At 52.5% G+C, this 13496-nt stretch overlaps 1 protein-coding gene across 1 annotated transcript in view; it reads right to left on the bottom strand.

Annotated features, from left to right (window-relative positions):
• Positions 1 to 12744, bottom strand: part of LRRC1 (leucine rich repeat containing 1) — a 133707-nt gene extending 120963 nt beyond the window's left edge. Inside the window, exon 1 of the mRNA XM_061397852.1 lies at positions 12501 to 12744. Coding sequence (XP_061253836.1) covers positions 12501 to 12659 — 159 coding nt within the window. The 5' untranslated portion in view covers positions 12660 to 12744. The remainder of the gene's footprint in view (positions 1 to 12500) is intronic.
• Positions 12745 to 13496: the final 752 nt, after the last annotated feature.

Consider the following 13496-nt stretch of genomic DNA (forward strand, 5'->3'; position numbering starts at 1 on the left):
GTTTTAACCAAAGAAAATCTGCTGATCTTTTTCCCTTAATTGGTTCTGGGAATCAACAACTGACCACAGGAGGGTAAGCGTTTGGAACAGCTTCTCCTTATTATCGAATCCTTGATTATAATGATTAAGCCTCGACTTGTGGTTCTACTAAACCTCATTGAGCAACCTCACAGGTCACGTGCACAACCGGGGCCCACTCCCCTCAGGTTAAGGCTGAGGCATGGAGTCATAAAATGCTGTAAAACTAGCATCCAGGGAGGTCAGAGCGCAGAGAAACCTTGAACGTCACTGACAGCACCCCTTCATGACTCAGACAGGGAAACTGAGATTATGACACTGCCCGAGGTCAGTGCTAGGGTCCGTGAGAGCGATCACCCGAGTCCAGGGCTGTGTAATTGTGAGATCAGGGCCACCACCCAGACACCACCCATACAGGCAAGGCTGTGAGAACGCCCAGCTCTTCATGAAGTAACCATCGGTAAGTTCGATTTACGAACCCATTTCCAAAGCCACTCCCCAAAAGGGCTGAAAACATCCGCAAGAATCCTGCTCGGATATGTCTTAAAAGCCTGCTTTGTGGGGCAGCAGGAATGTAAAGAAGACAAGGTGTGTAGCTTTGGTGGCGGACAGAGGTCATTACAAGGGGGTCAAAGTAATGACACAGCTGTCCCTGGAAACCAGGCAGGAGAGACGGGAAGGCTGCCCAGGGGAACAGGAGCTCCTGAACTGCATCCCATGGGAGGAAGATCGGGAGGCAGACAAAGAAGCTGAGAAAGAGGAACTCCCAGGAGACAGAGCACAAAAATGAAGCCATGAAATGACAGGTAACCCAGGGCAGTGAAGGGCTGCCGAAATGCACAGTTCAGGCTGGGAAGAGACGGGAGATCAGGTGGAAGACAGAGCCAGGCTGCGCTCTGCTAGAGAGCAGCCACTGCAGCGGGGAGCCACCCCTTACATCAGATCTCTCCCACCAGGAACCGAGCGACCCATCACACCAGATCTCTCCCACCAGGAACTGAGACAGGATTCGCAGAAAGACGGGGCAGAGGTGTTTGGGCCTCTCCCATAAAATAGCCACGAATGATGACAACACCCAGCAGGTTTGCCTGGGTGCCATCTATGGAACAGACACTGTTCCCAGCACTTTATACACAGTAACCCACTACATCTTCACACACATGAGGTGGGGACTGTTAGTCCCTTTGTACAGATGAGCAAACTGAGGTCCAGTAAGGCTGAAGAACTTGTCCCAGGCGTCACAGCTAAGAGGTGTATCTCCTAACCACCCTACACACTTTTCCATCAAGCAAAAGATCCAAGCCAGCACGAACACACCAACAGGAGGGTCGAAGGGAGGTGCGGACCCATGTGGGCTTGCCGGGCCCCACACCCTGCTCACCACCTGCCCTCCTGCTCCAGAAACCAAGTCAGCTCACATTTGGAATTCCATGACGCCAACCTCTCTGCCCAACTAATAGGTAGGCTCTTGAAAGCAAGCATCAGACCTCAGTCTTTCGAAGACCCAGAGCAAACATCTGACTGTCTGATGGAAAGCCAAGGGTCCTCCCAAGTCTCTGGGAAAGAGCCCAGCCAAGAAGAGAGGGGGCAGAGATGACAGAATCCATCTCCCTGTGTATTTTTCCAGCCCAGAAGGACCACCGGACCTGGAGTCGGGAGTGGGAGAAGACAGCCCACGTTAACTCTGCTATGACCCATCAATTCGCCTCTCTCGTCTTGCACTTCTTTAGCTGTAAAGTGGGTAGATTTCTCCTATCCAACCTGTATTCAAAAATAACAATCCTTGGACTTCCCTTGTGGTGCACAGGATAAGAATCCACCTGCCAGTGCAGGGCACAAGTGATCAATCCGTGGCTGGGGAAGATTCCAGGTGCTGAGAGGCAACTAAGCCTATGCGCCACCCGTACTAAAGCCCACGCCTAAAGCCCACTCATGACGACTAGAGAAGAAGGCCGAGCAGCAATGAAGACCCAACACAACTAAAAATAAATAAAAATTTAAAGTAATAATCTCTGACAACCTAGCAACACCTATTGAACTCCGTAAAGTATACATCCTTTCATCTAACAATTATGCACCTTGAACTTTATCTTAAAGAAATGTCTGCACAGGTGTACAAAGTAATATGGACAAGGATACTCAATCTAACACAAATCAGTGCTTCAAAACACTGGAACAATCGAAATGTCCAGCGAAAGGAGAATGGTGAAATAAATAAATCACGGTGTATCGAGTACAAGGGAACCCAGGGCACCAGTACCGATGCTAAAATACATCTCCACATATTGATACAGCAGACATCCAGGGCAGGGGGTTAAGTGCAGAAAAAGCAATGGGTGAAGCAATTTATACAGTAATTTACATAGAAGTAATTTATGTAGGAGCCCTCTTTTCAAGAATGATAAACAGATGCTGGTATGGGAAGAGAAAAAGTCAGTAAGAACAACCTAAAATTGTTCATGTGGGGGCTTCCCCGGGGGTCCAGCGGTTAGGACTCTGAGCTTGCACTGCAGGGGGCACAGGTTCAACCCCTGGTGTGGGAACTAAGATCTCACTCATTGTATAGATGTGGCTAAATAAATAAATACGCTAAAAAAATAAATAAACTGTTCATGTCTGGTATTACCTGGAAGGAATTAAGGAAAAGTCACGTTTTTTATTCTTTGAGTTCTTCTACATATTCAACACATAACAGACAGACAAAACAAGGCCGTGTCGTGGTCAAAGTCAGGCAGGTTGCACTAAAGGCACGAGCCTCAGAGGCCTCCCTATCTTCCATTTCAGGTCAGGCAGTCAAGAGCCCAGGTCACATCCTCAGAGTTTCAGCAGCTCCTTTCCAGCCTTCACTGTTGCTCGTCTGACTCAAGCTCCCCACGTCCACCCCAAGTTGGCTGACAGCCCCTCCAACTATCTGTCTCCCAGAAATGTGTATAGATTGTGGAAAGACAGGTGATGAGAGCCATCAGGCTGTAGAAGCCACACTTGCAGGAATCAGTCTGGAATGTACTGCAACTAGGCATAACACCTTCCGCCTGCTACAGGACAAATCCATGCCCTGTGGTTCTTGGAAACAGAAATACCAAATCTCTCCCAACTGAGTCAAATTCTTTGGGATCCAGAAGTTACAGCCTAGATAAGGAAATTCTTCTAAACTGTGATAAGCAAGAAAAAAATTCATATCCCATCTGACTTCTAGAAATTCAGAATATTTTACACTAAGACACATACAAACACAAACACACACAAACACACACACACGATCAGATCTGCTGAAATACCACATGCAACAGTAAATTACCACCCCTGTCCTCTAAATCACACCCGAGAAAGTAAATGGACATCCAGCAGTGTCTCCTCGTGTTAACTGAGATCTGGCCCACGAGCTCACTGCCCCCATCACTATCACACGAAGTGAAAGACAAACGACTAGCCTCGTGTTCCTGGAGAAACCATTAAATGGGCAAAATTCCTTCAGACTTCTGTGAGCAGAGAAGCCCTCAGCCTCACTGGATCCACACCCTCATAAGCCCAATGTCTCTGGCCATGGCTCAGCGGGACCATGGTTAGGCTCAGCGGGACCATGGTTAGGATTTTTGTCATCACTGCTGAGAACTGTTGACACTGTTATTTCTGACCCTCTTGTGTAAATATCAGCTACCCTTTCCGTTCAGTTCAGTCGCTCAGTCGTGTCCAACTCTTTGCAACCCCGTGAATCGCAGCACACCAGGCCTCCCTGTCCATCACCAACTTCCGGAGTTCACTCAGACTCCATCGACTCAGTGATGCCATCCAACCATCTCATCCTCTGTCATCCCCTTCTCCTCCTGCCCCCAATCCCTCCCAGCATCAGAGTCTTTTCCAATGAGTCAACTCTTCGCATCAGGTGGCCAAAGTACTGGAGTTTCAGCTTTAGCATCATTCCTTCCAAAGAACACCCACGGCTGATCTCCTTCAGAATGGACTGGTTGGATCTCCTTGCAGTCCATGGGACTCTCAGGAATCTTCTCCAACACCACAGTTCAAAAGCATCAATTCTCCAGTGCTCAGCTTTCTTCACAGTCCAACTCTCACATCCATACATGACCACAGGAAAAACTATAGCCTTGACTAGATGGACCTTTTTTGGCAAAGTAATGTCTCTGCTTTTTAATACGGTATCTAGGTTGGTCATAACTTTCCTTCCAAGGAGTAAGCGTCTTTTAATTTCATGGCTGCAGTCACCATCTGCAGTGATTTTGGAGCCCAAAAAAGTAAAGTCTGACACTGTTTCCCCATCTATTTCCCATGAAGCCAAAGATGGAGAAGCTCTATACAGTCAGCAAAAACAAGACCAGGAGCTGACTGTGGCTCAGATCATGAACTCCTTATTGGCAAATTCAGACTTAAATTGAAGAAAGTAGGGAAAACCACTAGACCATTCAGGTAGGACCTAAATCAAATCCCTTATGATTATATAGTGGAAGTGAGAAATAGATTTAAGGGGCTAGATCTGATAGAGTGCCTGATGAACTACGGACAGAGGTTCATGACATTGTACAGGAGACAGGGATCAAGACCATCCCCATGGAAAAGAAATGCAAAAAAGCAAAATGGCTGTCTGGGGAGGCCTTACAAATAGCTATGAAGAGAAGCTAAAAGCAAAGGAGAAAAGGAAAGATACAAGCATCTGAATGCAGAGTTCCAAAGAATAGCAAGAAGAGATAAGAAAGCCTTCTTCAGCGATCAATGCAAAAAAATAGAGGAAAACAACAGAATGGGAAAGACTAGAGATCTCTTCAAGAAAATTAGAGATACCAAGGGAACATTTCACGCAAAGACGGGCTCGATACAGGACAGAAATGGTATGGACCTAACAGAAGCAGAAGATATTAAGAAGAGATGGCAAGAATACACAGAAGAACTGTACAAAAAAGATCTTCACAACCAAGATAATCACAATGGTGTGATCACTCACCTAGAGCCAGACATCCTGGAATGTGAAGTCAAGTGGGCCTTAGAAAGCATCACTATGAACAAAGCTAGCGGAGGTGATGGAATTCCAGTGCAGCTATTTCAAATCCTGAAAGATGATGCTGTGAAAGTGCTGCACTCAATATGCCAGCAAATTTGGAAAACTTAGCAGTGGCCACAGGACTGGAAAAGGTCAGTCTTCATTCCAATCCCAAAGAAAGGCAATGCCAAAGAATGCTCAAACTACCACACAATTGCACTCATGTCACACGCTAATAAAGTAATGCTCAAAATTCTCCAAGCCAGGCTTCAGCAATTCATGAACCATGAACTTCCAGATGTTCAAGCTGGTTTTAGAAAAGGCAGAGGAACCAGAGATCAATTTGCCAACATCCGCTGGATTATCGAAAAAAGCTACCCTTTACACCTCCCCAAAATTCAAGCCTGTGTAAAGGATCCTTTTTGAGGAAATCCCAAGTACCTTGGGTTGGGAAGATCCCCTGGAGAAAAAAAATGGCAACCCACTCCAATATTCTTGCTTAGAGAATTCCACGGACAGAGAAGCCTGGTGGGCTACAGTCCATAGGGTTGCAAAGAGTCGGACATCAGTGAGCGACTGAATACCACCAAGTACCCAAGTACCACAGTTTCAGCAGCCGCAATTTCTTGCAGAGGTGATAACACTCTGGAAGACATGAGGAGGGACCGGGGTGACCCCTTCTCCCCAAAAGCCCCTGGGAAGAAGGAAGGGGGGCTGTGGAACTGGCTTATTTTGCCATGTTAGCAGCATGACTCAACTCTGTCAGTGCTGGGACAGGTTTGTTCAGGGAACAGCTTTACTTTTTCTCAAAGAACTGAGCTGCTTTTAAACAAAGAGATTTCAGCAAGAGTTCAAGTGACTCTGGAAGTCGAAATGCTGCAAGCATCAGTGCTGCAAAGCATCAGCAGAGGAGGCTGAGGCTGAATTCCCTGGGGAGGTACAGGCATAACAAAGCTCATGTCACTGGGGAAAAAAGAACCCACGGGGTCTCCAGCGTCACTGTGGCTACAGTATTATCAACATGATAACCACATTCACTGAAACCCAAAAGAAAGTCAGCACCTCGGGCCTTCCATCTTTCTCCTGAGTTAATGTCCAGTATGCTGTTTAGCGAGCACTTGACAAATTCAGTGCCAACATGCCCCACGATGGAGGAAAACACATCCACAACAAGCAGGCGGATGTTCTGTGCGCTGTGACCCCCAGCACTGACGAGGGGCTTGGGCAGTCAGCACAACACGGCAAGGGGAGCGGGAGGAAGCGCACTGGATCAGACGCCCGAACGTCCCTGAGGGCGCGGCCCACCCCGGGGCGCCAGACCTCCGCGCGGAGCCTCACTGCCTCCTCTGCCCCGCTCCGGAACCACCTCTCCAGAACTGAGGTCCACCTGCTCAGACCCGGCCCGGCCTCGCTCCAGTCCTGCTCGACCACCCAGGCACCCCTCACTCTGGCTACCCGGGAAGGACAGGCTCTGGGGACCGCTACGGGTCTTCTCCTTCCTTCTAAGGTGAGCATCACCCCCTGAAGCCTCCCCTCTGCCCCCCAGAGGAGCCGCCTACTAACTGTAACAGGGCCAGGCCCCGCCCCCGGTGCAAGTGACAGGGGCCTGGAGGCGGGGCCTGGCTCCACGGCTGACGGTGGCCAAGTTCCCTGCATGAGCCTCAAGACCACTCCTTAAATACGTATCGTCTCGGTGCCCGAACGGGCAAAACTGGAATTATAAGGGCTAAAGTGAGTGGTGATTCCATCTAAGGGAAATAATTTCTAGAGAGCACTTAATGCAGTGTTTGGCACTCATTCAAATATCAGTAATTATTATTAATAAGTAGTTTCTAATCAAAGACCCTCCAGTGTCCACCAACCTAGGGCAAATTACAACCCCCCCACCAGGCCTCTGGAGAAGGCAATGGCACCCCACTCCAGTACTCTTGCCTGGAAAATCCCATGGAGCCTGGTAGGCTGCAGTCCATGGGGTCCCTAGGAGTCGGACACGACTGAGCGACTTCCCTTTCACTTTTCACTTTCATGCATTGGAGAAGGAAACGGCAACCCACTCCAGTGTTCTTGCCAGGAGAATCCCAGGGACGGGGAGCCTGGTGGGCTTCCGTCTATGGGGTCGCACAGAGTCGGACACAACTGAAGCGACTTAGCAGCAGCAGCAACAGCCACCAGGCCTCAGTTTCCTCACCTGTAAAGCTGGGGGTGGCGGGGGGGCCGTAGGGAGGAAAGGTGGGGGCTAGGCTAACACAGAACAGAGTCAGGAAACAGCTAAGTGCTCAGCTGGGTAACAGGACAGGCTCTCTGCAGAAGGAGAACCAGCTCCCTAAGGAGAAACTCGTCAAGCTCTAAGGGGCAAGAGCTCTCTTAGACGCCCTTCCTCCTGGGCTTGCCTTAAATTATTTTCATTGTAACGTTACTTGCTGTGCTGTGCTTAGTCATTCAGTCCTGTCCAACTCTTTGCGACCCCATGGACTGCAGCCCACCAGGTTCCTCTGTTCATGGGGATTCTCCAGGAAAGAATACTGGAGTGGGTTGCCATGCCCTCCTCCAGGATAATGTTACTTAAAGTCTGTCCAAATATAACGTTTTATATGCTTTAGCCCTTATAAAACTATAAGGTGAGACAATGTAAAAATCAGATTTTTACAAAAAGCAACAAAAAGAGAACTCAGCATGTACGATGCGACTATGTACGACGCACGGCTGCACATGTATGAACTACACCACTGCCTCGGAGCGGGCTCCCAGGGGCCCTGCATGGCCGCGCACCACGGGGCTGGGACCCCTCAGCCGTCCATCTGTCGCTCTCCTCTAGTGGACTGCCCTGAAACCCCATCCATCAACTCCCAGCCCTCATTTGATCCCAAGAGATGACTTCTGCACTAAGTCCACATCTGTCCTTTCCCCCTTGGCTACAACTGAAAGAGTGCACACTGGAACATCAGCAGGAAATCCTTATGGCATAACACACTTGTGAGGTCACCTACATTTTACAGAATCTATGATTCCTTTAATTATTACTTAAAAGGATATTAAAATTTTAATTTTTTTTCAAATTCCCAGGAAATTGCCTTAAACTCCAGTTTAAAAGACATCGTTTCCTCAAAAATTAAGAGAATATTATATTTTGGTGAAAGAAGAGAACAGTTGTATAGATATTACAAATTTGTTATATGGAAAAAAAAAGTTTCCTAATAAAAGTGCCTTACCATAATATTCAGAAATCTTAAACATTGCAGAGCTAACTGTAAGTGCTCTGCATGCATCCTCTCTTTCATCCCAGAAACCACCCTATAAGGCAGAAGTCACTGTGACACAGGAGGAAGCCAAGGCTTGAGGAGAGAATGCAGGTGATGCACGAGCAGCCCCGAACTGACGCCAGCAGCCCCGCCCCTGCTGCTTCCAGACCCGCCCGGCAACGGTGGGACCCAGGGACAGGAGGGATGGAGGCAGGCTGAGTCCCTGAACCTGTGAGCCCGAAAAAATCATGGGCCCGGCCTCCAGCCGGGAACTGCTGGCGAGAGGAGCCACTGCACATTCAAACACAGTGGGCTGAAGACAAGGCGGACTTATTCTCAACAGATCACAGCTGAAGAGCCTGCAGTCACATTCACAGAAATTATGTTTATGATGCATGAAGATGACTTCAGAAAGACAAGGTAGTCAAAATGTCCAGCGTGGGGGAACTCCCTGGCGGTCCAGTGGTTAGGACTCAGCGTTTTCACTGTTGGGGGCTCAGGTTCAATGCCTGGGGCGGGGCCGGGGGGAGAGGGAGAGGGATAAGATCCTGCAAGCCTCCCGGAAAAAAAAAAAAAAAAACTGTCCGGCACTAGAAGAGACAGAGAACAAAAGCAGGCAGGATAGGACACTGGACTCTGAACGTCTTTTCCAATCCCAACAGACCAGTGCACGGGAGAAGCTAGGCATGGGAAGGGCGATCACAATGGTGAAGAAACAGCACAGTGTCCCTGCGACGGCGTGTAAGGACACATCCAGGCAACAGGCGTGCCCATGGTGTCCCAGACACTGTCCTCAGTGCAGCCACAAACTAAAACTCCCCTGCCCACGTGGAGCTTAAGCTCTGGTTGAGGAGACAAAGAATGAGCAAGTGAGGACCCAGTCTGGAGTCAGGGGGTGACAAGTGCTCTAAGGGCTAGGTAAAGAATAAAGCAGGATGCCAGAGAGAAGGAAGGGTGGGGGCAGATGGCATCTGGCAACCGTGGAACCATCAACTGAGCTCTAAGAAGAGGGGACAAGATGAAACTCAAGTCTTTAACCTAGAAAGGCTTGAGAGCACTCGCTCCCGGTGTCTGATGCCTGGTAGACCAGGCCCTGCGATGCTCCAAAGAGACCACAGCAAACACACGTTTGAAGGCATCTGAGAATCGTGCACACCGAGGGGAAGACCGATGGTGTCAGGAACGCAGAGAGGAAGGCAGGAGAGGCAGACAAAACCACTGCACCACGTGGGCGACCTTCGCTTCTGAAGACCTGACTGTTCTCTGACTACATTAGAGAAGGCCAGAGGCCACAGCAGTGATGAGCTTCAAGGGACAAGAAGCAGAGGAGGATCTGCATCAGACTCGGCAACCTTCATTCAACAGAAGAACAGGGGTTTACTGAGCAGGACCCACCGGACACATAACTCATGCTCCCAAGGGCGCACCTCAAGGTGTCTCGTTAACATACATCCCGAAGGGATGGGGCTGGGTGAGGGGACCAGCGAAAGGAGGGGACAGGGTGAGGAGGCTGAAGGTGAGGACTGAGTCCCCTGCAGCCATGAGAGGCTATCTGTGGGTGTGGCCCCTGCCGAGGGCACCGATGCAGGTTCAGCAAGAGGTCGGCAATTAGGTCAGTAACCACTGCTGACTCTGATGACGGGGGTGCCCGCTCCACCCACACCCACCACACTTGTACTAAAGTCACTGTCTCCCCACAAACTGCTCATAGGACTCACATTTTCTTTAATCTCTGTATCCCCCACAACTAGCAAAATCCTGGAGGGTCAATAAAGGCTCGACTGAGACCAAGCTTTCATGACAAGGATAAACCAGAGGGGCTGAATAACTGAGGGTCTGATGGGGGTGAGAAGCGGGCGAGGCCAGCTTCCTGTTCAGTTGGCAGACGCATGGCGGGGGAGGCAGGCAGGGGTGGCCACAGCGATCAGATCTCACTGGCTGAATAGCCCTGAAGGTCACTTCAGTCCTGAGTCTCGCTTTGGAAAACGAGGGGACTGGAGCAAACCAGAGGTTGCAGACCTTCAGGGAGAGGAGATGCTTTTCATGATGCTGAAGGCTAAGCTGCGTGTGCACCTTCGCTGTTGGGGCTGGGGGACCAAGGCTGCAAACAAACTGCAGAGGCGAGAAGGTACCACAGGTATGGCCACCACCCCAAGGGCCCTGGAGGAGTGTCAGCAAAAGGGCCCCCTGGTGATGTGGCGGGTAAGGGGACGGGCTGGGGGAGGTCAGGCCAGCGGCGAGCAGCACCAATGAGCCACTCGGGTCTCAAAGACTGTGAATAAAACTCTGGTGTTTTCACGGCTGTTGCTGGAGTCTGGCTTGCGCACACCCAGGCACACAAGAACGCAGGGAGAAACATTTTACACAACTTGAAAACTATAAAACTATTTTAAGAGCTGTAAGAGCAATTATCCATAAGCAAGACCTCTTATAACCTTTGAAAAGCCTTTTTTTACCATATTTACTGAGGGCGATCCAACTGTATTTTGAGCTTCTGAGAAGTTTCCATTTAGAATCAGTAGGAATACCTGGCACATCCAAACCCCATAATTTCCCATACCAAGCTGGATCCCCAAACATTACAGAAAACCCACAAACGTGGTGGAAGGCAGTAAAAAGCCAATCCAGTCACAGGAAATCTTCCAGTGCTACAAAGGAAAACAAACAAACAAAAACACCACAAAGAGCCCTGAAACATTTCTAGTCGAACAGCTTTTCCCTCAAGCTTTAATAAGTTCATTCTGAAGCCCTTGAAAAGTATTAAATTACATATTTGATATTCCTGACAGTAGAAATGCCTAAAATTTATTACAAGTTAAGGCAGTAAGTGAGCTCACGACTTTTAAGTCAAATTTAAGGCAGCTAAAGGCCAGATAAAACCATGTGTTTGAAAATGCCTGCAAAATAATAAATGCCGGAGGGAACTGGATGGCTTTTCTGCTTCTAAGCTAAATAAAGCTTGGGGGGTGGGGGGAGCTTTGCAAAGATCCTAGTGAGGATAATCCCCCCTCAACTGCACAGAGCAAACCATCCAATCACTTCTAACCAGGGAACAAGGAAAGTTAATCCAGGAATAATAACAACACTTGAAATATTGAGGAAAAACACAGTTCTGTTTAAAACCCTCTGCCGGGCCAGAGGACGAATCGGGTCATTCTAACAGGCCAGAACATTTGACTGCTGAGTGTTTTTGTGACCACTTCTCGGCTTTGTGTTAACAAAGGGTCCAGCAGGAGGAAGCTCGGGCCTTCAGGTCTGGCCCCGCTGCCAGCAGCCTCCGCACTTCCTGCACACCTTCGGATCAAGCGCCCCGACTTCCTGCAGAGCCCTGGATGCTGGGCTACCTTCCTCCTTCGGGCTCTCTCAAGCTAATTTCCCCAGGCAGGCTCGAAGCGTAAAAGTTTCGCAGTCCCCGAGCGACCCTCCATTAAAGCACAATCAGCATGTGTCGCTTCGACAGGTCTGGCCGGATAGGGAGATTAATGTACAACAAACAACTCAGAAGAGGTAAATGCAACCCCTGCAAAGGCAGCAATCAGCAAGCTGAACGCCGCCGCTCCGGGAGCCCGGCGGCAAGGCTAGCCCGCCCGGCGGAGGCTCTGCTGGCATTCGCCGCGGTTCCTTTCACGCAACAGGTCCACGCAGAGCCGGGCACCTGCCCACAGCTCCGCCGGGGCAGCCCCCGCCAACCTCGCCCCGCCCCGGGCGGCCGGTCCTGGAGCCCGGGCGGGCGGGCCGGCCAGCCACGGCTCTTCCCCCCGACGAGGCCGGGAGCACATTCCTCGGGAGATGCCGAGATAGCACGGCCAGCCCGCGCGCTGCCCGCCTCCTCCTCCCGGCCCTGCCCGGGCCGGAGGGGAACCGCGCCCCGGCCGGCGATCGCGGCACGGCTGGGCCGAGGGGACCGGCCCCGAGAGCCGGACGCCGGGCCGGGCTCTCCCAGCCGGGCACAGTCCTGGGCCGCCTGGCCCCGCACTCGCCCGCTCACAGGTGCCGGACTCTGGTCTCTAGATGTGTATCCAGACGGCGTGTCTGCACAGGACGTCTCCACAAAGCGCACACGCTCCGGCGACCACAGCAGGTCGCTCCGTAGAGAAAGAAAAGGAACTTTGAGGAGGAAGCAGCAGGTGAGCGCAGGTAGACTTCGTGCCCGCGGGACCTGGCGGCCAGGCCCCTAGATGGCCAAGGAGACGGAAGGGGGAGCGGAAAGTAAGGGACGGGGCGGCAGGGCGCGCAGGTGAGGCCGCACTCACCTCCGGCAGCTCGCGGAGCTGGTTGGCGTCCAGCAGCAGCTCCTCCAGGCTGCGGGCGTAGCGGTAGACCTCGTCGGGCACGTAGAGCAGCGAGCAGTGGCGCCTGTCGATGGTCTCCACATGACGGTTGCACCGCCACAGCGGGATGCAGTGGAACATCGCCGCCCGCCGCCGGGGCCCGCGCCGCCGAGACCCGGGCTCCGCGCCCGCCCGGCGGCCGCGCTCCGCCCGCCGTGCACCCGCGCGCCCGTCGGCCCCAGGGCTCGCTCGCTGGCGCCTCGCGCCGGGCTCCGGACTCGCAGCCGCGCGCAGGCACCTCGGCGGGAGCCCCGCCCACCCAGCGCCACCGCCGCTTCCGACGCACCGCCCACCCGGGCCCCGCCCACCGCGGGCCCCGCTTCCGACACGCCGCCGTCTCGCCACTGCGCCTGCGCGCCGGCGTGGGGGGCGCGCGCGGGGCTGCTCGGGTCTGGGGGCCACTCCTCTCGGGGCTTTCCCGGTGGCCCGGAACCCGAGGGTCGGCCCCGCGGCAGCCGGACCTGGCGGTGCGCGCTCGGGCTGGGCCCCGGGGCGTGTCCGGGGAGCACCTTTGAGGGGATGCAGCGGGGAGGGGGCGTGGCGGGCGGCGGGACAACTTCTGAAGTAGCTGCGCGTACCTCGCTCTCCGGCTCCCCTCGCCCCGAAACCGCTTTCCCTTCCGGGGTCGGGAGGCGCCGCCCTGGAGCGTACCTTGCGCGCCCTGGGCGCCCCTGAGCTCCGGGTTCCGGGCGCGTTTGAGGTGTCGCCGCCGCGCGACTTTTCTGCCGCCCCCCCTCCCCGCCCGCGATGCTCCGGCGGCCTCACAGGTGAGCGGGCTGCCCTGCGGCCCGCGGGCACCGCCTGCAGGCCGCCGTAGCGTCCTCGGTATCCTTCGTCTCTCTACGCAGTGAAAGGAGACCCCTTTTACCACACCGCCAAGGACATAGGCGTCAGGGAGTCTGCGAGACCCTCATAGAG

Source organism: Bos javanicus, chromosome 23 (assembly GCF_032452875.1).
Source record: "Bos javanicus breed banteng chromosome 23, ARS-OSU_banteng_1.0, whole genome shotgun sequence".
NCBI classification, from domain to species: Eukaryota; Metazoa; Chordata; class Mammalia; order Artiodactyla; family Bovidae; genus Bos; species Bos javanicus.